The sequence below is a fragment of the Protomyctophum bolini genome, assembly GCF_963924005.1.
Source record: "Protomyctophum bolini genome assembly, chromosome: 13".
NCBI classification, from domain to species: domain Eukaryota; kingdom Metazoa; phylum Chordata; class Actinopteri; order Myctophiformes; family Myctophidae; genus Protomyctophum; species Protomyctophum bolini.
Genome location: NC_137874.1, coordinates 12,885,768 through 12,909,277, shown reverse-complemented (window position 1 = coordinate 12,909,277; position 23,510 = coordinate 12,885,768). Strand labels below are relative to the sequence as shown.

The 23,510-nt window shown below is 43.8% G+C and overlaps 1 protein-coding gene across 4 annotated transcripts in view; it reads left to right on the top strand.

The window, feature by feature from the left end:
* LOC308327093 (neurobeachin-like) overlaps positions 1-23,510 on the top strand; it is a gene marked incomplete at its 5' end in the record, with an annotated part of 182,914 nt that overhangs the window by 147,410 nt on the left and 11,994 nt on the right. For 2 of the 4 annotated variants that reach the window (XM_080780238.1, XM_080780236.1), the window contains 13 exons: positions 378-538; positions 1,678-1,804; positions 3,026-3,145; positions 10,144-10,277; positions 11,436-11,497; positions 14,835-14,899; positions 16,682-16,790; positions 17,399-17,565; positions 19,811-19,935; positions 20,115-20,264; positions 20,650-20,682; positions 22,228-22,364; positions 23,095-23,212. In XM_080780238.1, coding sequence (XP_080636364.1) covers positions 378-538; positions 1,678-1,804; positions 3,026-3,145; positions 10,144-10,277; positions 11,436-11,497; positions 14,835-14,899; positions 16,682-16,790; positions 17,399-17,565; positions 19,811-19,935; positions 20,115-20,264; positions 20,650-20,682; positions 22,228-22,364; positions 23,095-23,212 — 1,508 coding nt within the window. The remainder of the gene's footprint in view (positions 1-377; positions 539-1,677; positions 1,805-3,025; positions 3,146-10,143; positions 10,278-11,435; positions 11,498-14,834; positions 14,900-16,681; positions 16,791-17,398; positions 17,566-19,810; positions 19,936-20,114; positions 20,265-20,649; positions 20,683-22,227; positions 22,365-23,094; positions 23,213-23,510) is intronic. The other 2 variants (XM_080780237.1, XM_080780235.1) reach the window with 1 other exon arrangement.

Here is a 23,510-nt window from a genome sequence, read left to right as displayed (position 1 = left end):
CTGTCATGTTCTCCTCTAGACTGTGGTACCATTACTAACCCTATACGTAGTTCTGTCATGTTCTCCTCTAGACTGTGGTACCATTACTAACCCTATACGTAGTTCTGTCAGGTTCTCCTATAGACTGTGGAACCGTTGGCGCACTGTTCTAAACTGAACATGGTGGAACTCTTTTTAGTCTTTATTTCTTTTTCTATTCTTTTTATTTATGATGTTGTGTTTTTATTGTGATATAGACTCCCCCTGAGTCTTAAATAAAGATTGAACATTAAAGATATTAAAGATATATTGAGATATTAAAGTTATTTAATATCTCGAAAGACGTTGAATGTTTTTAGCTGAGGTTAATGACAGCTGTGTTTTCTGTGTTCTGATAGGAGTGTAGTGGTGCCAGTCAAGAAGCCGCCGCCCGGTAGCCTGTCAGTCAACACAGTTGGCAGTGGCACGCCCACCACCAGCGGAGCGTCCAACCCCGGCAGCACGCCAAACATCTTTGCCGCTGCCACGGCTACACCTAAGAGTATGATTAACACTACGGGTGAGACAGCACATACACGCGCGCGCACACACACACACACACACACACACACACACACACACACACACACACACACACACACACACAGGTACAACCACTATTCTGTTTCATATGGGCATTTTCAACATGCACTGATATCAGACACAACAGAAACCGTGTCAAATGAACATATTATGGAGATTTTCAACATGCACTGATGTCAGACCAAACACGGCTTTGCACATAATGGCCCAGATATCAATCCTGGATGGAATGCAAGCATTAATGGGCCTGATAAAGCCGCTCAGAACTGGCGGGACCAGTAGCCTCACAAAAAACATGCAGTAATCCTGGCCTCTAAACTATACCTCCCCCTGGCCAGCCGGGGCGCTTGATGGAGGGGAAAGGAACTGGTCGGAATAACGTGTTCCTTCCACGCGCTACGTCCGGCCGGGGAAATTCCCCCCTGTCAGGTGAAAAGAAGCAGCTTGGACTCCTCATGCATAGAAGGAAGCATGAGGTCAGTCCGCTGCCCCTCCAGGTTGGCAGAGGAAGTGTAGTGCCCAGGATTACATTAGATAATTCACACTGGGTGAAAAAAATGGGTTGCAAAATCGTGGGATAAAATAAAGAATAAAGATGTGTTGATCTTTTGGTATGTGTGTTGTTCTTTAAATCCTGTTGAGAGACTGTGACATAGTGTGTATGACAGTGGTAATCAAACTTTTTCATGTCAGGCACCCCCAATTTATATACTGTATATATTGAGTTATATTTGAACGTCTGTGTTTGGACAAAAACAAAATATATAATCTTACTCTGTGGATAAATTAGTAAATTCTCACTGTCAGTTGATGCATATGATGGAACATGCCTATGGGGATTCCAATACAAAAAATAACTCCATGGCCCATAGTGGCCTCTAGCGACAGTGATGTCAGAGTTTGGTGAGAGATGAAAATCTAAATGATTTGAAAAATTCCGGAAATATTCAACTTTAATATAGAGTGGTTTAAGCTAACTTTGATGCTCAAACCCCCGGGCCCCACATTGTGAACCACTGGTGTGTGAAATATGGGCCAGCGGACATTTTGGATTTACCGGCACTGTGCCCCCATCCCCCCCCCTCTCCTCTCTCTCTCTCTCTGTTTCTCACCCAGGCGCCACAGACTCTGCATCCTCCTCCTCGTCCTCTTCCTCGTCCTTTGTCAACGGCGCCACCAGCAAGAACCTCCCAGCGGTTCAGACAGTGGCGCCCATGCCAGAGGACAGCATGGAGAACATGAGGTCAGAGGTCACCCCCTCTCTATTTGTCTCGACGTCATGTGTCCTCCTCGCTGTCAGTCCGTGTTTTCCACACAACCGTTTTCACTGTGAACTATGATGCAAAAGACTAAAAGATGTATGCAAAATTTTCCAATTTGATACATTCTGAGCTTGTAGACAAGCTTTATTTTCTTTCTTTTTTAAACATAAGGGCTTAAAGCAGCAGTATGTACGTATACTGTTTGGGGTATTTTCAGTGGCCACTTTGGACACAGATAACATGGCAGCCAACGTCTTTGACGTCATTACCCAAGAGCCTGGGCGTCGATGGGCGCTGTTGGGGTAACCTAACCTTAACCCTAACCTGTACAACAAGCGCCCCATCAGCGCCCATCGACTCCCAGGCTCTGCGAAAAAGGTAGTCCAGTGATTGGCTCAGTCTACACATTTATGGAAGGGGGACATAATGCCATATAGTTGTTATAATGTGACATAGTGCTGCTTTAAGTGGTTAATATACTCAGGGGTCCAGAGAACTTGGCTCGACAATTGGATGGAAATCCGACTACTGTCTTCTTACCCTCGTTTTCGGCTGTCCTCATCCCATTATCATCACATACGCGTATCTGCTGGCTTGAACCCCCCCTACACACACACACACACACACACACACACACACAGTTCACACACACAGTTCACACACACACACCTGCATCAGATGCACTCACGCACACAGCCACAAAGATACATCAAATCATGGTACAACTTAGTACCCTGCATCAGTAACATTCCTTTTACCCTAATTGATTTAATTGAATGTCTTGTCCGATACTGTATAAGGCTTGTTCCCTGCCCTCCACAGCATTTACAAGTACCATTCTCAATGAATCCAGTTAAGCTCGTTAGTATGTCCCCCATTCCTATGTTCCCATATTCTGCAGCTATCACAGACGCCAATAAAGTACAAGTTGTCTTGTAATAAAAATGTTAGCTCGAACCATCAAAAAAGCTAACAATAACTATTGTGTTTTTTTCCATTATTACGTTGAACATCAAGCCATTTTGAATCCATTAACTACACGATCTTAAACCCTTAGACGTCTTGCGCAGTGTTGGGATTGTGGCGCGCGTGTGTGTGCGTGCCTAGTGTGTGTGCACGCGTGAAGCGTGCACGCACGAGCATTATTTAATCTGTGTATATGTGTCTGTGTGTGTGTGTGTGTGTGTTGGTTTGCATTGCAGTGCCTGTTGTGAGGTGGATCAGGGTGTACTGCGCAGCGGTCAGACGCCACCAGAGCTCAAGTCTTTTAGCTCGCTGGCAGGCTTCCAGGCATCCCCCCGAGATGCAGGACAGTGTTTTAGGCAAGGAGACCCTCGCCCCAACCCCACCCCACACAACACACACAACTGCACAAAGTGTTTTTACTTTAAAACACAGAAAATTGGTACAAGTGGTACAACGTTTCGGACACACTTGGCCTTCACTGATTTAATTGTAACACTGCCATGCTTGAGTACAGAGGTATAGCCTAGCCCTATCGTAGCCTCACAGTGGCCAGACGCAAATCTGCGGTTAGATTGCCGCTAGGCCTTTTGCATCTGAGTATGAAGTAACTAAAAACATCAGCTAAATGGCTGCTAGTCCTAGAATGCCGGCCATGAATAAAAGACGGGCCTTCTTTCATGCTCGGCCGGCAGGAAAGGAAAAGCCTGCAGGAAAGGACCTTAAAGGAAAATACAGTACATTTTAAGAGCATTTTATTTAAAGTATTATCTTATGTCACATGCTTATACTGCTGCAGTTTATAATGCACTTCACTTCACTACTAGCTTGGGCCTAGTGTTTCTTAGGGCGCTTTCACACCCAAAGTTCGCTTAGAAGGTCCGGATCAAGGACCAAGGACCAAATATTTGCATTTTGATTTTGGTCCGTTTGGTGTTCACACTGGACTTTGTAAAGCGTACCAAATATGTAAACAAATGACACGTGGACATGTTAAGAGAACCAAATAGTGAGGGAAAAAGAACATGAGGGGAAATCACTGTCTACAATTTTTGGGGCAACCTTCAGTCACACAGAGAGAGAAGAGAACAGCAACATGACAGCAACAACTTGCTATTGCATTCATTCTTATTAATTATTTTATTAGCCAAATAAGAGCAACAGATGAACAGGAGCAGGTGTTTGAACAATAATGTGCTTGCTCCTGATGCATACAATTCACGGAGACGTATACGTATAGCCTACAAGGTATCCCCGATAAAAATGACTTTTCTTCCATGTGTGCACCTTGACCCGATTAGATATATGTTATTTCTGCGCATCAAATCGGCGGGCATTTCCATGTCATCTTATGGTTTAAACTTGAAGGTGGTCAGTTAGTAGGTTATTGAGCTTCAAGTCAGAAAAGCTCCGCTGCAGCTAATTGAGTTGACCTAGTTTTACGTCTTTTGCTAAAGTGATGTAGGCCTAATCAATTAATCATTTGGGACCACCTGTGTATAGCTTATTTAACATTGGCTTTTTCTCTATACGTGCGGCCGTGCGCGACATGGATGATTTTAAATATTTCAAATTCTCTGTCCCTGCGTCTCCCATGAATATATGGGTCTCTCCCCCTCATGTCTCCCCCCCACACACACACACACACACGAGTTGAAAGAGAAACTCTCGCATGAAGACTCATGCATCGCATGCTTTGTCATAACTTTGCGTGACGGCGGCGCATGCTTAAAATAAACAGATCTACAAGCTTACATCGTGTACCATATACCGTGCACCATTCCGTGTCGATAATTATACATCTGTTATTTTTGCGCATGTGAACCTCGTACGCTGCCATTACATTTGCGCTGCGCCTCGACATGCGTCTACTATTAAAATAAAATCAGACTGTCAGCTGTCATATCAATAGTGATCCCCGTAAAAAATACATGCTTTTATAACTAATTATTAATGCAGCCTCACAACTGCCGAAGCCCGACAGCTATTTTGGCTATCGTACTGTATTTGGTCCTCTATAAAGTCCGAATGCATTCACACCAGTAACGAACCGCACCGTGGTTCGTTTGGAAGCGAACCGAGTCCGGCCTTTTTTAGCGGACCATGGTTCGTTTCTTTGATCCGCACCAGAGTTCGGATGCATGTTCACACCAACCGAACCAAAGGGGTAAGCGGACCATGGTTCGTTTTAAACGAACCAAACATGTCCGGTGTGAAAGCGCCCTTATACACACTCTTGGAAGCTTGTCTTTTGAGCTCCCTCTGTGTGCAAGCAATCCCTTCTGTGCTTTCTGTATTTGTCAATAGAGCGTAGGATAAAAGTCTCTCTCTCTCTCTCTCTCTCTCACACACACACACACACACACACACACAAACACACACGTACACGCGCGCACACACACACACACACATGCACACACACACACACACACACACACACACACACACACACAGTCACAGATTTGCCGTTAACAGCAATACAAATGCATTTGTAGCATTTGGTAACAATAAACCAATGCTTTAGCATTTCGATTTCTTGTTTCTGTTCATTATTTTTTTTTTAATTTGCACTTCCATCTCCAGTTATTCTGTAGACGGTTTCAACGAGACGACGTCCTGATCTCTGTTAACTTTACACCATGAGAGTTTAAGAGTCAAACCAGTATGGAGCTATCTATCACATCCAGGATTAAATTTAATCCTTATCCTAATCTGGAGCCTGAAAAACAGCCAAAAGACACGTACATCTATACAGGCTATATAATAGGCTGCGTGCCGGATCAAACAAAGTAATAGATCAAGAATAGAAAGAGTCTTCTGGGAGCAGAAAATGGTGTGTGCAGTTGTGCACTCTTTTTATTCTTGATATATAAGTTTATAATGTGTTGGGGGTCCCCGTTTCACCTCTCTCTCTCAGTCAGTGGAGCAGGACTCAATAATGCAATATAGAAATTCAAGTAAAAGTGCGGAATTAAAAATGTACTTGAGAGTAAAAGTGCAGAAGTATTGGCATCAAAATGTACTCGAAAGTACCAAAAGTAGAAAGTTCACAAAGCTCTTTGCACTTGGTCACTGGGGGGTTGAAGACCCCCCCCCCCCCACCCACCTCTCTATATCGTATCCGAGGGCAAACGGTTACAAAACACTGTCTACTACGACCTTGTAGCCTCGTGATGAACCCTGAGCGTTCCAACATGCAACGCATGGCGCCATTAACCCTTCCATTACCCGCTCCAACATGGCCGCCGTACCGTAACATATACCGTGATGTCAGAAGGAGAAAGAGGAGTCGCTTTGACGTCTTCTAACTTCTTGACTTACTGTAACCCATTAAGGCCAATTCTACCAATGCCTTCTGAATCAGTAGTTCTCTTCACACACATCAAAAATACCAGATGTACAAGCTTGCAGCGTGGCACAAAGTGGCACGCTGTGAGCTGCTATTTTGAATAGCCAACACTAAAATAAAAATCACACCTGTGTGAACCGAGTGGTGCAACACCCCTCTCTCCCTCCTCCTCCTCTCTCTCTCTCTCTCTCTCTCTCTCATTTTCTGGCAAACAGCCCCCTACTGGTACTCATTATATGATGCTCATAGTCACATAGGTGAACACATAGGTGAACACATAGTTGAAAACGGACAAAGCTGTTCCTTGGAGTGGTTGCACCACTCAAAAAAGATTTCCCGGTTTTAATGGGTTGAAGCACAATGACATTTCGGTGGAGGTTTGGGTTATGTAGTTAGCTCGCCATGATTTGAACTCCACATATTCATGATATATCTTCAATAGTTACTCTGTTAATTGGAAAATGATAATACAAAATTGATGATAATACAAAACATTGTATGTATTAATAGAAATTCCTGTTTATTTTACTATTTGGAATTAGTAGAAGAAGAGCCGGACTGGATCCACAGATTCAGATATTCAAATTGTAAAGATCAACTATCTTATATACAAGTGAAAAGGTGTACCCATACTCATTCTTCATGCTCTATCTCCGACCGAACCACACTTTTACCACACATCTCTATATGCAAAATAAATTCGCCACCCTCCCCGAACTGACATAGCCTATTTTTTAGCCGTTCAAGTTTCTTATTTACTCTGCAAATATTACTTTTATGAAAATCACGATCGAGCCAGCAGATAAACGGGTGCCACAACACGCCGAGAAACAAGGAATTTAACCACGCTACTTGCATACACTGCAACTCGCTTACAATTCGCAAACCTGGCAACACTGCCTGCCTCTTACGTCACCAGCTCTGCTCCTCCTGGCCTCCGTAGTCCGTCGCGCTCACAATCTGTCGCAGCCATCTTGCTTTTCTTTTGGATGGGCGAGTGGACATTTAATGCTAATAAATTAATTATAGGTCCAGCAAGCAAATCATGATGGTCTGATTGTGCTCAATAGGTCACAATAACATTCCGAAATTAGGTGTTGTGTTTTGTATGGCATTTTCCCCAGTAGTAGTTGCATATCTATCTCAGCTTTTGCCTGATAGCACACATGCTAACGTCAGCAGCCATAGCAACATACAGTGTGCGCAGACATAACATGAGTTGTTTACAACACAAACACACGGCCTTTTCACCACGCAATACACACAACAGCTCGGGAGTTATTAAACCGAACGTGGACGCTGTTTCAGTGTTACATTTGCTGCGCATATCGGAATAATTGTAACGGCATGCATGATAAATGTAACAACGCTAAAAAACACCATTAAACATATCGTTTTCACCTTAAAGCTATTACATTTCATTGAAGCAACTCCTTAGCATTGTTTTCATACCATGGATGTGATAAGATAATGTATCAAACATAAGGGAAATATTAAATAGGATCGGGTGTACCAGTTTGGCCATTTCTTTTTTTTCAATGGGGCAATACATTGATTAAACAAACGTTTGATTGATTGAGTTGTACAACGTTATACAACCCTAAACTAATTTTAGAATACACTACACAATACAATACAATTTTAGAACATATTTTGCACGTTCCATTTTTTTACTCAGAGATCCCTTTAGCTACACATGTAATATTTCCAGGCAACGGACCTACACATGTCAGCTACCATAAACCACTTCAAGTTATTAGGACGAAATAACTGACAGGAGTGACGGTGCTGTGCTGTGAGTAAACTAATAGGGGAGAGCCGCCAAGGATGTAACATTTTGCACGTTTCATTCTTTTACTCAGAGATCCGTTTAGCTACACATGTAATATTTTCAGGCAACGGACCTACACATGTCAGCTACCATAAACCACTTCAAGTTATTTTTTTGATAAAACAGGTCGGGAGTTATTCAACCGAACGTGGACGCTGTTTCAGTGTTACATTTGCTGCGCATATCGGATCAATTGTAACGGCATGCATGATAAATGTAACAACGCTAAAAAACACCATTAAACATATCGTTCTCAGCTTAAAGCAATTACATTTCATTGAAGCAACTCCTTAGCATTGTTTTTATACCATGGATGTGATAAGAAAATGTATCAAACATAAGGGAAATATTAAATAGTATCGGGTGTACCAGTACCAGTTTGGCCATTTCTTTTTTTTCAATGGGGCAATACATTGATTAAACAAACGTTTGATTGATTGAGTTGTACAACGTTATACAACCCTAAACTAATTTCAGAATACACTACACGATACAATACCATTTCAGAACATATAATATTGGCCAATATGTCAAATATGTAAATATTACATATAATGGCATTGAATGGAAGCGGACCATTTGTAACACATGTTACAAATGACCCGCTTTTGCAAGTTTTCTTTGCAGTTGCTTACAGACCAGAATGAACGTGAATTCCGTCTAAACACGATGCAAACTAATGAAGAACATAAGCATGAACACATCCATGTGGATTTTTATTCACCAACACCAAAGACAAAAATTGTACCACACATATACTCCAGGTGTAAAATTAGACGCATTTTGAAGGTAAACACTTCAAACTTCAAACTCCTGGCCACGTAGAGTACGTTGCTGTACACATACTGACGCGATGGCGTCATGGTGGCGTTGACCAATCAAGATATAACGTCCATGTTACAACCGTGAAGCGTTACAACCTTGGCGGCTCTCCCCTACATTTGTTACTAACATTAGGTTGTGGCGAAGTAGACACGTGGCCAGCAGATACTGTGTTTTGGACAAACAGGCTAGGTATTGGTGTTGATTTGGGTCAACTGGACAAACAGCGTGGTGTTGTTTTGTGTCTGTGTTTGTGTTGGAGCGCCTCAGTGTGGCCGTACAGGTCATGTGCAACCTCTTCCACAGAGAGATGGAGACACTAAATCTCAGCTGGACAAACATGTTTGCATGCATGCATCGCTGCCTTGCATGCTGTGTGCTACTGTTGAGTCTGTCACTTACTTTGACTGATTTATGGCATTGTCTTTCTGTTAAAATCCAACTATGTTAATTTAAGAACTCTGGGCATATAGGTCATTGTTTATTCACTGTGCACACGTGTAGCCTATTGTATGTCAGACTGTATGTCTGTCCCACAGTCACAATCCTTTAGTACTTAGGCTGTGGAAATATTCAGGACAAAACAATGGTACATTTCCAATAACCCATTCGTTACTACATGTGGAGTCAACTCCCGCCATTTATTTCTTCCCATAGTGCGTGGCAAAGTCGCTCTGGGATGAGTGCGCGCGTAGCGCGCACGAAATTCTAGTAGTTAACATTTGTATTGATTTAAAAAAGCATGTACAGCATTGGCAAAATCGTCTTTGTTTGCGGTCATTTGTCTGCTAAAAGAGTGACTTGACTTTGTTTGAGAACTGTGTCACTGTGCAATTTAAGTCAAGCCAAGGAGGGCACTATCCCCTATTGGAGATACCTCACTTACTTGGAGTTAAAGGTAACTACACATCCCAAGCCTCTAGCAAAGTGTCTGTGCTTTAAATGACTCTCTCTTGTTTCACTCTCCTCCATTCCCCCTATCTCTTCTCTCTCTCTCTCCCCTTCTCTACTCCTCTCCTCATCTCTCATGCTCCCTCCCACCCATGTATTCTTCTCTCTCCTCACCTCTCCTTCCCATCCTCTCTCCTCGCTCCCCTTTCTCCTCCTTCACTCTCTTCTCCGCTCGTCCCTCATCTCCGTGAATCCTCCTCCTCATCATTTACCCTCCTATTCTCTCTTTCTCTGACCTCATCGTTTCTCCTCTCTCCCCATGTCTCCTTATCTTCTCTGCTCCTCTATCCTCATCCCCCTGAACTCTCCTCCTCCTCCTCCCCCCTTCTCCTTCATGCCTTCTCCTCTTCTCCTCCCCCCCCCATCCCCCATCCCTCCTCCTGTCTCCTCCTATATGACCACAGCATCACCACTAAGCTGGAGCGTGCGCTGGAGAAGGTGGCCCCGCTGCTGAGGGAGATCTTCGTGGACTTTGCTCCGTTCCTGTCCAGGACGCTGCTGGGCTCCCATGGTCAGGAGCTGCTCATAGAAGGTACAGGTGCTGTACACCATGCTCCTTCTACCTTCTAACTGGTGCACGTCTTCTCTGTGGTCTGGTCTGGTCTCCGTCTGGTCCCGTCTGGCGTCTGGAGTCTCCACCATTCACTCTGTCCTCACTGTCGCCCCGGCTGCACGGCACTGCACGTGTGTGTGCGCGTGCGTGCGCGAGTGTGTGTGTGTGTGTGTGTGTGTGTGTGTGTGTGTGTGTGTGTGTACGTGTGTGTGAGTGAGTGAGTGAGTGTGCGTCAGCTGGCTGCCTCACTCATTCGTCAGTCAGGTATGGATCAGTCACATCCAATCAGAGAGCTAGCTAGCATAAACAATGTGAACAATGTTAGCTCAGATTATGAGCAGTGTTGGCACTCTGTGGTAAATGTTTACTTCCTGTCTGTACCACCCGCTTCCTGGTCTAATGTCTGTCTCAACCGCTGTCTCTATGTTGGTCTAAAAAATTCTCTCTCTCTCTCTCTCTCTCTCTCTCTCTTATAGTTTCATTAATCAAAGAGTTTCAAAAGGTTACACAAAGTTATACAAAGTTTCTGGTACTTATTTTTCCACATCCACACAACAAAGACAGGACAAACACATCCCCTCCCATTTGTCCTGGCAGAATGGCCAAAAGCAGTCGGTTTCACCACTATAGACCATCAGACCCTTAGAGTTGCTCCATCGGCATACAACACACACAAAAGAAAGCGGAAAAACATAGTACAGTAAGCAAATAAACATGGATGCAAACACAGCTCTCTCTCTCTCACAGACACACCCCCCACACCATCTCTCTCTCTTTCTTGAAAGTGAGAAAATAATAAGGACACAACTTATCGGGGTCACTAGTCCTTTCGTCCCCCTCCCTCTATTCTGTCTTTATTCTCCTGGTTCTCTCTCCTCTGTCCTTCTGTCTGCTGTCGTCTGCTGTTTGTCTTTTTCCCGTAGCATGCTTTATTCAGTAATAATTACAGTAATAATAATTGCAATAATAAATGATGATGATCTAATTACTGATGTGTGTGTGTGACGTGCGTGTGCGTGCGTGTGAGTGTGTGCATGCGTGCGTGTGTGTGTGCGTGCGTGCGTGCATGCGTGCGTGCGTGTGTGTGTGTGCTCACGAGCGTGAGAGAGATTTCTGACTGTTCCCTATGTCTCTCTACCTCAGGCCTGGTGTGTATGAAGTCGAGTACGTCTGTGGTGGAGCTCGTAATGCTGCTTTGTTCTCAGGTTTGTACCTACCTATACCTACACATACCTTCCTACCTACACATACCTTCCTCTACCTACCTACCTACCTACCTATACCTACACATACCTTCATACCTACACATACCTTCCTCTACCTACCTACCTACCTACCTACCTATACCTACACATACCTTCATACCTACACATACCTTCCTCTACCTACCTACCTACCTACCAACCTACACATACCTTCATACCTACACATACCTTCCTACCTACACATACCTTCCTATACCTACCTACCTACCTACCTATCAACCTACACATACCTTCCTACCTACACATACCTTCCTATACCTACATACCTTCCTACCTACACATACCTTCCTATACCTACCTACCTACCAACCTACACATACCTTCCTACCTACACATACCTTCCTACCTACACATACCTTCCTACCTACACATACCTTCCTATACCTACCTACCTACCTACCAACCTACACATACCTTCCTACGTATACCTACCTACCTACCTACCAACCTACACATACCTTCCTATACCTACCTACCAACCTGCACATACCTTCCTCTACCTACCTACCAACCTACACATATACCTTCCTATACCCACCTATGGTATCTACCTACACATACTACTTACCAACCTAAGTAATACCTACTTCACTTGTCATGGATATTCAACTGGCGGCCCACAGGCCAAATGTGGCCCATGGGGACCTGTCCTGTGGCCCCTGGAGCACATTCCATATTATTATTAAATACATGTTCAAAATCATACCCATGTGAAGTGAGCGGTGCCTTGACGATGATGATTGATGATGTATAGACGCACATGTTCTCACATGGCGGTAAACGGTAACCACGCTGCTACCGACTGACACCCAGGCACACAAAGTCACATGCTGGAGCACCGCTCAGAAATCATTATTGCATGGTTGCTTGTTTCATAGCCTACCGGTAAATATTTTTTGCCCCTATATTACTGTCACTACGTGTGGCGTTTAAGTTAGGGCGCTAATATACGAACGTACACAAACAGAAGACATGGATATATGAGGTTTCTGCCTGACAGCAACGATATAATGCACGCCGACGGGCCAACCATACTTTGGAACACGGAACCGTCGGGCTAATGCCTCGGCTCCGATACAGTACAGTATGTACCTACTGTATCTGCAGTACTTGTACCAGTACCTGTCCAAGTACACACTACTAGTATATCTACTCTACTGTAGCTACAGACCCACACCTACCATAGGCCATTCTTCTATGTCTCTACTCTCCTTCTCATCCATACTACACATCTACTGCTCTCAAATCTATGTCTCCGTTGTCTTCAAAGGACTTAATGGGTCATCCTTTATTATTTGTATAATGTTTCATTCTGTGCCATTGTTGAAGTCATTATGTTGCATTATCATTATTTGTCATAAGTTCTATTATATTCAGTTTGACTGACGGGTCAAAGTGACCTCACGGAGGTGTCGGTTACACAGACAGATGACTTGTATAGCCAGCGCATTGCGGATGTAATCGATATAACATCATTATGTAATACCCCGCTTGCATCTCGCCATAGATAGCCACAAACCGTGTAAAGTTTTACACATCGTTTATACCGCTATGTTTTTTCTCACTTTTTGGCAGTTTTTGCTAATAGTTTTGCAAAAACAAAACGACAAAACAAAAAGAGCAGCCAACTTCTGTTCAAAAGCCAACAGACGATACTCAAAGTAATGGTTTGTTGAGTCCTTTGGCTAAATCTATTATTAATATTAACAGAATATTACTTACATTTTGATCTCTGCCGTCCTCGCCACAGGGAAGACGACGGAGTCCTTATATATCATCAGTTATTTTGTCTCCCATTGACTATCCCTCTCTCTCTCCTCGTGGCAGAAAGTGCACTTTCCATTTCTGACTTCTTGACCAACTCGTTTCCAACTTCAATCCATCTATACTACACTCACTGGTCTGCCGTTTCATTCCCCTCTTCTTCTTGTTCACATCTTTTCCTTCTAATGTCCTTCTTCTCTGGTCCACCCCGCTGTCTCCACCCCGGCCTCTCAGATGTGCATTCAACTCAGTGCTCGGATGCTTTCATCTCTGCCTCTCCACACAGCGTCCTCTCCTCTCATCATCACATCAGCCCTCCCTCCCCTCCCCTCCACTGCAGGGCAGGGCGTATAGTATTACCCGTGGCTCCGGCCTCGTCTGCCATTAGGGACCCATGGGAGTGAAAACTTATCCCAGATATTGATCCTCCAGTTCGGGGGAAGGTAACCGGAGAAGCTCCCCGGTGCCCTCCACTACCATCAGGACCAGTGGTTGCTAATGGAGCGCTTTTAGTCTTAGAGCTTTCGACATTTCCCTTTGCCTTTTAGAAACCTTCAGCTGCTAGTTTTAGAAGTCAAGGCACTTACATGTATGAACGCACACACACACACACACACACGCACACGCACACGCACACGCACACACACACACACACACACACACACACACACACACACACACACACACAGAGTACGCATACAGTGGGTGCGTTTTCATCGACATTTAGAAAGCTCCTAATGCATTCGTCTGTACTACGTCCTGCTTTTTGATGTGAGGATTATGAAAGCTCAGTGCGTGGCTTTGTGGTTAGTGTGTCCGCCCTGAGAGTGGGAGTCTGGGGTTTGATCCCTGGGCCGGGTCATACCAAACACTATAACAATGGGACCCAATTCCTCTCTGTTGGCACTCCGCATCAAGGGTTCTATTGAGAGTATACGTCCCTGTGACAAACTAACGTTACGTCATGTCCAGAGGGTTGTACTTGTACATCATGTCCAGGGTGTGTACTTGTACATCAAGCTGCCTCACCCTACAGAAACAGGAGGATAGGCTCTTGCCCTATTGGGCCTCATGGCTCTGCAAGGTTTAGGCCTACTATTATGAAAGTTTTGACGTGAACTATTTTGCTCGCTTAAAGCCGAATTATACTTCGGCCGAACTGAGCTGTGCAAGCTGTGTGCGTGTGTGTGGTCTTTAGGTCACCCAGAGGTATTGCCGTACTCAAGCGGACATACATATATGGAAACATATACCTATGAGACACATACATACTGTACATACATCCGGACACACATAGCTGTGCATTGGAGAGGTCAGGCACCGCTCAAAAAGGGTGTGTTGTTTTACAGTAACTCTGTGGCTGTATTCAATATCGTCTCTGTCGGGTGGAAACCTCATCTGTCCCCAACGATATGAGGGTCTGTATATACTGTACCTCAGTGTGATCCTGAGGTTTGGATACGGCTTGAACGGATAAAGGAATGAATGAGTGAATTCCTCTCTTCGTTTTCAGGAGTGGCAGAACTCCATTCAGAAGAACGCCGGCCTGGCCTTCATCGAGCTCATCAACGAGGGGAGGTAATAATCACTGACCACCGCTATCCCCAAACACACACACACACACACACACACACACACACACACACACACACACACACACACATTGATCTGTAACCACTTAGACCCTACCGTTAGTTGACCGGAGTCTCCCAGGGCATTCCCATTTAGACCCGAGGCCGATTCTTAAAAATGCCCTTTAAATCCTAACTGTTTTCTGAAAAACACTTTTGACAGAATTGTCAATGTTCACTAAAGACATTATTTCTCACCCTCTGAGAGTAACGTGAAATGATACAGATGCTGCCCTGGATTGAAAGGTATAAAGAGTCAAGACATGCAGTATAGGTTGCAACAGGTCTAGTATCTCACGCTACACCAAATCCCTTTTCCGAACATACCTGCATGTCGCTGATCTACAGCCTCACAATGCAACACAAGCTTGTAGATGGGCTATTTTTGCCGATATGTTCTAGCCTGGTTTCCATGCAGCCTGATTCGCTGCGTTCTGTGAATTTGTTTGTCACTCCGTTTGACTCGTATTTCATCAACATTGCTGATACATCATCAGCCAGCGGCACTCTGTCCGTGCTTTTCTCACTGTTGAAAAAGATTTAGTGCCAGTTCAAGACTCGAGAGTAAAACCTACGTTAAAAAGTAAACACTAGTTTGATTTAGTAGTCCACTATGTCAGATTTAGTAGTACAAAATAACTGCCGACTGTGTGGGGTGAGTTTAGTGAATGATAAGGGGGCGTTGCAGGACAACAGCAGTAGCTGTGTGGGGTGAGTTTAGTGAATGATGAGGGGACGTTGCAGGACAACAGCAGTAGCTGTGTGTGGTGAGTTTAGTGAATGATAAGGGGGCGTTGCAGGACAACAGCAGTAGCTGTGTGGGGTGAGTTTAGTGAATGATGAGGGGACGTTGCAGGACAACAGCAGTAGCTGTGTGTGGTGAGTTTAGTGAATGATAAGGGGGCGTTGCAGGACAACAGCAGTAGCTGTGTGGGGTGAGTTTAGTGAATGATGAGGGGACGTTGCAGGACAACAGCAGTAGCTGTGTGGGGTGAGTTTAGTGAATGATAAGGGGACGTTGTAGGACAACAGCAGTAGCTGTGTGGGGTGAGTTTAGTGAATGATAAGGGGGCGTTGCAGGACAACAGCAGTAGCTGTGTGGGGTGAGTTTAGTGAATGATAAGGGGACGTTGCAGGACAACAGCAGTAGCTGTGTGGGGTGAGTTTAGTGAATGATAAGGGGACGTTGCAGGACAACAGCAGTAATACTAATAAGTAACATATTTCTCTCTTGAGTAATATTGGCCAACACTCCCCCAGAATAACGACACAGGATAATTCTGCTGTACACAATTAATTATGCATGTGTATAGACCTAAATAGATATCTTCTGGCAAGCAATGCAAAATGGCAAGCAATGCAAAATACATGAATAATGATTCAACTTTTTATAATTTATATATATATATTTTTTTGTTTTACTATAAACTAAACCACTGCCACCTGAAATATATATTTCATCCCATTTACAGATGCATATTTTTGTCATCATTTAGTGCAGCCTATTTCAATACATTAGCACTGAGTGTATTTGGGGGCCCACTTGCACTATCCTGATTCAGTGTGCAAGATGCAATTTTGGATTATTGTGTGTGTGTGTGTGTGTGTGTGTGTGTGTGTGTGTGTGTGTGTGTGTGTGTGTGTGTGTGTGTGTGTGTGTGTGTGTGTGTGTGTGTGTGTGTGTGTGTGTGTGTGTGTGTGTGTGTGTGTGTGTGTGTGTGTGTTGCAGACTCCTGTGCCACGCTATGAAGGACCACATAGTGCGCGTGGCTAACGAGGCAGAGTTCATCCTCAACAGACAGAGAGCCGAGGACGTTCACAAACACGCTGAGTTTGAGGTACTGCAACCCGACAACAACAGAGATCATCATTCTCACTCTGTTGTTCTCATCTCTCTCTTCGTGTGTGTGTGTGTGTGTGTGTGTGTGTGTGTGTGTGTGTGTGTGTGTGTGTGTGTGTGTGTGTGTGTGCGCGTGCGCGTGTGCGTGCGCACACACTTCAGATCAGTCAATAACCCAGAGTCGATAACACTCAGTGGAAAGTAGTTTGTGTATTGTCTCTGTCGGGTGGAAACCTCATTTCAGGATTCAATGTAGCAGACCCACAAGTTCAAATCAAGCTTGTGGATCTGCTACTTTTGATCTGCTACTTTTGTGCTGTAGTATTATCAAGTAGAGTTAATTTGCGAAAAAGCAAACAAGCAAGAAATTATCACATTGTGATATTTGTCAGGTGAAAGAAGCGCTGTCTCCGTTGTGTTCTCCCTGTGTGTCACAATCTTGCGTTTCGCGGCCGTTTTTGCTGGTCTAGGTTTGTGACTGGTCGCGTACATTTCACATCTAGATGTTAGTAAAGTTTCATCTGACAAAAAAAACGATAAGAGGTTTCTGCCTGACAGCAACTAAATGTCCTCACGCACTCTCTCTCTCTCTCTCTCTCTCTCCAGTCTAACTGTGCTCAGTATGCGTCTGACCGACGGGAGGAGGAGAAGATGTGTGACCACCTCATCAGTGCTGCCAAGCACAGAGACCACGTGACAGCCAACCAGTTGAAACAGAAGATCCTCAACATCCTGACCAATAAGCACGGAGCATGGGGGACGATGTCACAGAGGTGAGAGCAATCTGTGTGACACAGAATAATATAATGGCATGTACTCAAAGTCGCTTTACAAGACAAACTTCATAAAGACAAACTAGTTCACACAAAGAAAGAAAATTATAGAAATAAAATGGGGTTTAGAATTAGGTAGGGAATGAGAGTGTGTGTGTTTTTTAAACGTGGCGAGGGTGGGGGCAGTTTTCATGTGAGCTGGGACTGAGTTCCATAGGGAGGGGGCAGCCACTGAGAAGGCCCTGTCAGGTTTGTTTCTTTGTTTTGGGGATGTGACAGCATCTTTTTTTTTTATATATAACTTAACACCACTGCATGAAGCTCAAAATACAATTCATAATCTCCCCAACACAGGCTTTCTGTATTAGCTCATCAGCAGCAGATTTTTTATTTATGTATTTTTTCAAAGTCTGCTTGACATCTAAAGGATAGGCACAATAAGCCATTGGCTTCAGCCTAAACCTTTTTGGTTATGAAATGTAATAAAACTAAACTGAACTGGATTTGGGTGCTTGTCTGTGGAGGAATCTGGGTTGGAACCTGGGTAAAAACATGAAAGTTACACATTGCAGCTTTTAAGTCAGAATCCCATTCCTTGATAATGTTTGGACGTGGTTGATAAAGAAAGGAAAAAAACCTTTTGAAGTTGATGTCAGCCGTGTGGAAATCACAGACTTCAAGACGTTTTGTCAATCCGAGTCTGTCATCCTCTGGGGCATTTTAATGCTTCTGTTTACATTCTGCTCATGGTAGATAGTGAGTTAGCTGCAGGAGGTGTGCTAGAAGTTCACACCGTTCTCCTCGCACAAAAAACAGTCCTGTGGGGAGAAAGTTAAAGGCAAGGCACCACAAACGGTGAACATAACGAGCTGTGTTGAAAGAATATCATGACCAGAATCCCACGGCTCATGTTAGCTTCCTAGACGATCCTAAAGAGCATCATTAGATAGACTTACAGCATAGTTTGACAACTTAAAGGAATGCTGTGTCCGCCAAGGTGGGTTTTTGCCTGGCGTTTTGACTTAATTGTTCTCAATCAGAGTGCTTTATACTATTTATACTATGCTGAAAACCCCAGCTGTTTGACGAGGAACTGAGCGTCTGCTCTTGTCCTGCGCGTTCATCAGGTCAGGTGTTTTTATCGGTAACCAGAACCCTCGCCCAAATTCACGGTTGCCCACATTTTCTGAGTGAACCACTCGCCCCCAGCGGCGAACCACTCGAGGGTGCATAACACTCTCCCGGAACACTCCGCCAGTGTTGAATGCTCGCCCTGCGTGGTGATGATACTACAGTCCTTCATATTAAGTTAGGAAGTAGTTAGGCAACATATATATATACTGTTACACCGACGTCTGACGTCATACAGGAAAAACAAGTTTCATCATGTTCACCGGACAGTACACAACAGTACATCACTAAATAAAACGATCAATAGCTACACTAAATACATAGAATCACATTACTAATATAAGTGACCATAATATTTTGCAACATTTTCTAAAACATTTTTTATTATATTCATTTTCCTCATTTGACAAATTATATAATCATACAAATATTTTTGTCCCCCCCCATGCACACAAATGGCAGTATATTTATATAAAATCTTCAAAGAAATAACAATTTTCAATAGTAGATCCGAAACAAAACCAAAAAAAAGAGAAAAGGCTTCCTTTGAAATGTAATGGTAGCCTGTAGCTTTGTCAGATATTGGATGGAGCCCGCACACCACAGGTATAAGAAAAACGGCTATAAAGGTCATCGACAAGAAATAATAATGATCCCATAGAGAGCCTGTATGAGCAGTCAGTCATGAAACATGCAACACGCATCACTACAGACTCTCAACATCACTTACTCTCTAATATGAACCTCTGCCATCAGTTAGTTAGTTAGAAGACTCCGGGTGCAACAGTAGATATCACACCGCTCAAAGCTATTGCTAGTACCAACCTAGAACAACCCTCCCTAATGCTGAGTCATAGTGCATGAATGAATATACTACTGCTCTAGCACTTATAGGACTTTTTTTGCTCTTTAATTCTTACATTTTCTTTTTAGCTGTTGTGTTGTCAATCTTACAGTATATGTAGAGTCAAATGATTTAAGTTTAGGTGCTTATGTGTGAAATCAGCTGTTTAGTTTTTTGATAAATGTATATGAATATATGAACACCTTACTTCAGCACCGTACACTCACTAACCTTCTCTTTGATCAGTTTTGTTCCTTTCTCTGGCTTTAGCCAATTACACGATTTCTGGCGTCTGGACTACTGGGAGGATGACCTCAGGAGGAGGCGGAGATTTGTGCGGAACGCCTTTGGCTCCACCCATGCAGACGTGTCACTCAAAGCCCTGGAGGACTATGGTCAGTTAGCATATCCCATCATGCAACAGTGGCAGAACATTATTGTTGTATGTAGTACTAGTACATGCTGTCAGAAGATGCTCACTGGCGTTCTTTTCTGTGTGCACACACACACACACACACACACACACGCACACGCACACGCACACGCACACACACACACACACACACACACACAGGTCCCGAGGAAGAGGAGGAGGGTGTTAAGTCAAAGAAGACCTTCCGCAGCCAATCGGTGGTCAGTCAAAACCCAGAGGCGGAGCTAATGTTGGAGGGGGACGATGATGCAGTCAGCCTTCTGCAGGAGAAAGAGATAGACAACCTCGCTGGTGAGACATTCACACGCACGCACGCACGCACGCACACACGCACACACACACACACACACACACACACACACACACACACACACACACACACACACACACACACACACACAATAGGTCAAAACCTTTTATGGTCTGTATGTGTGTGAGAAGGTATTCTTGACATGTTTTGTTGTTTTTAATGAGGATGAAAGGCCAGACTCGTATATGTGTGCGACACATGCACATGCACATGCACATGCACATGCACATGCACATGCACATGCACATGCACATGCACATGCACATGCACATGCACATGCACATGCACATGCACATGCACATGCACATGCACATGCACACGCACACGCACACACCACAATTAACTGTCTATCACTCTCATTTCTAGTACGTTTCCGTCCACGACTTTTTACTTCCAGAGGCAAGTTGCTCACTTTGTAAAAAAGGTTTGCAGAATCACTAACATAAAACAATGTTTGAAAATCATTAATTACCTGCTAAAATATGCTTTTCACTGATTCTGATGCTATCCTAAATGCAGTCCTGATTTCCCTGAATCACATTTAACTGATCTGAAACAAATCCAAAACAAACTTCTCATGTACATGTAAAACCTGCAGTTTTCTGGGAGTTTGTTCCAGATAGGTGGTGTATGAAAACAAAATGCTGCTTTTTTTGTTTGTTTTAGGGACAGAAAGCAGATCTTTCTCAGATGACCTGAAAGATCTCGATATCGCGCAAGATCAGAAATGCATTTTGGCCCTAGATTAGATAACAGTAGATAACACACAGCTCAGGCAATAAGCCTCTTTATTAGGGAGTCTTGACTCTGAGGAAGATGCAGTAGCATCCAATTACAACGTGTTTGTATACTCGGCACCTTAATTCAGAGGCTTATTGTCCCGAGCTGCTCCACACTGTCATTTTCATCAGGGTAGCTCAAGATAACGCCATGAAAGTTTGCTTACCTAAACGATCTGAACATTCCCAACAACAACAGCAGCAGCAGCATTGTGGTACGCAGTTCTTCATCAGGTTATCTCAGGAAACGGATACAACCTGATGATGGCCTGTGTACCAAAATGGTGTTCAAGCTTACCGATATTTTTAGTGAAGAGTGCAGGAATATTTGTTTTCTTCTTCTATTTCCTGTGCTACACAGAGTATTTTTCTCTTCTTTCTTTCTTCTTTTTTTTTACTGTGTATGTGCCTGAATTATTATAGTTCTGATTTTCATTGGTTTTTCAGTTAGGTGTTTGATTTCAGTTTAGTTTTAGTTAGGTTTTCTATTACAGCACAGGTAGTTTTGTTTGTATTTTATTATACACTTTTTTCCAGAATGGTCTAGTTTTAGATACTGTATTGTACGTACGTTTTAGTTTTAGTTTGAGGTTTTGGTTTGCATATCATGAGGATTGCCTTGAGTTATATAATTGGGGCGTGGGTAGTGTTAAAGAACGCATGACATCAGATATGCAATTCTATTTAGTTTATTTTTGTTTAGTTACTATAATAACTCTGGTACCTTCTCAATACAACAAAGAAATATTATACCTTACTTACAATAATTAAGTGTCTTACTTAACACTGTAGTTTGTGATGATTCTTGTCTCTACTGTCTTGTACTAAGTATTAAGTAGATGTTGGCTCCTGGTGTAAAGCATTGGAAAAGCATTGGAAAGAAAAAAATTGAAAACATAATCAATAAAATAATCGTATAAACGTATCGTATCAGATAATAATAATAATAATCTATAATGAAATAATGGACACATTACGCAGCCTTAACCACTTAAACCCTCTAATCTTAATAAAAATGACCTGAGTAACATTGGACCATATCAAAATGCTCGTAGGTGGTCTATTTTTTGCACAATGTTCCCCCCAGGAGAGAGATGCTGGGGTTGAAGTGGTTAATCATGATTGCAGATTCATGATAGTGAATGGCTGTCCTGTGCTCCTATAGGCCCAGTGGTGCTGAGCACTCCGGCCCAGCTGGTAGCTCCTGTGGTGGTGGCCAGAGGGACCCTGTCCATCACCACCACAGAGATCTACTTTGAGGTGGATGAAGAAGACCCTGCATTTAAGAAGATCAACGCCAAGGTACGCCAAGGACAGAGAACGCTCACTCTGAAAGTTTTACTGAAATGACACAGTGAGAGTCCAGTCCATCCGGCTGGCACAGGGGTAAAGTTCTGCTACAGGGGTAAAGTTCTGGTACAGGGGTAAAGTTCTGGTAAAGTTCTGGTACAGGGGTAAAGTTCTGGTACAGGGGTAAAGTTCTGGTGCAGGGGTAAAGTTCTGACACAGGGGTAAAGTTCTGGTGCAGGGGTAAAGTTCTGGTACAGGGGTAAAGTTCTGGTACAGGGGTAAAGTTCTGGTGCAGGGGTAAAGTTCTGACACAGGGGTAAAGTTCTGGTGCAGGGGTAAAGTTCTGGTGCAGGGGTAAAGTTCTGGTGCAGGGGTAAAGTTCTGGTACAGGGGTAAAGTTCTGGTGCAGGGGTAAAGTTCTGGTGCAGGGGTAAATGTATGTCCTGCTCCCGGCCAGACTGGGGGTTTGAATCCTCCACAGTGACTCTGGCTCATTGCCTGTGTTGTCGAGAGGGAAGCCGGGCGGGGGGAGGGAGATCTTTGTGGCCACATTAGCAATTTCTAGCGTATTTCTGGCGTAGGGGGGGATGAACTGAGAAGAATAGCATGTTCCTCCTCACTGTCGGCTCCCCACCAGTAAGGGATCAAGCAGCGAAAAGGGACTATACAGTGCAAGGAGGGATTGGGGAAATGGTTTGGCGTTGAGCTGACGTACTGTGCTACGTGTGATTTGTTCGAACAGGTTCTGGCGTACTCTGAGGGTCTCCATGGAAAGTGGATGTTCAGCGAGATCAGAGCCGTGTTCTCCAGACGATACCTCCTGCAGAACACCGGCTTGGAGGTCTTCATGGCCAACAGGAGTAAGACTGCAGTAATATATACTGTACATATACACCAACAGACAGGGTGTGTCAGTAGTATACTGTACATAATACACCAACAGAGTGTGTCAGCATGTACACATTCTTTGTAAATTAACGCCCTACTTGATCACGCTACAGCGTCACACAAAATAATCTAAAATAGCATATCCACACAACCTCAAAACGCGGCGTGAAGCGACGTTTTGAGTTCTAGATCTGCTACTTTTGAATTTGAATCCTGAGAAGTAACAGTGTTTGACATAGGAGGTTTCCACCCGACAGCAACGATATCATT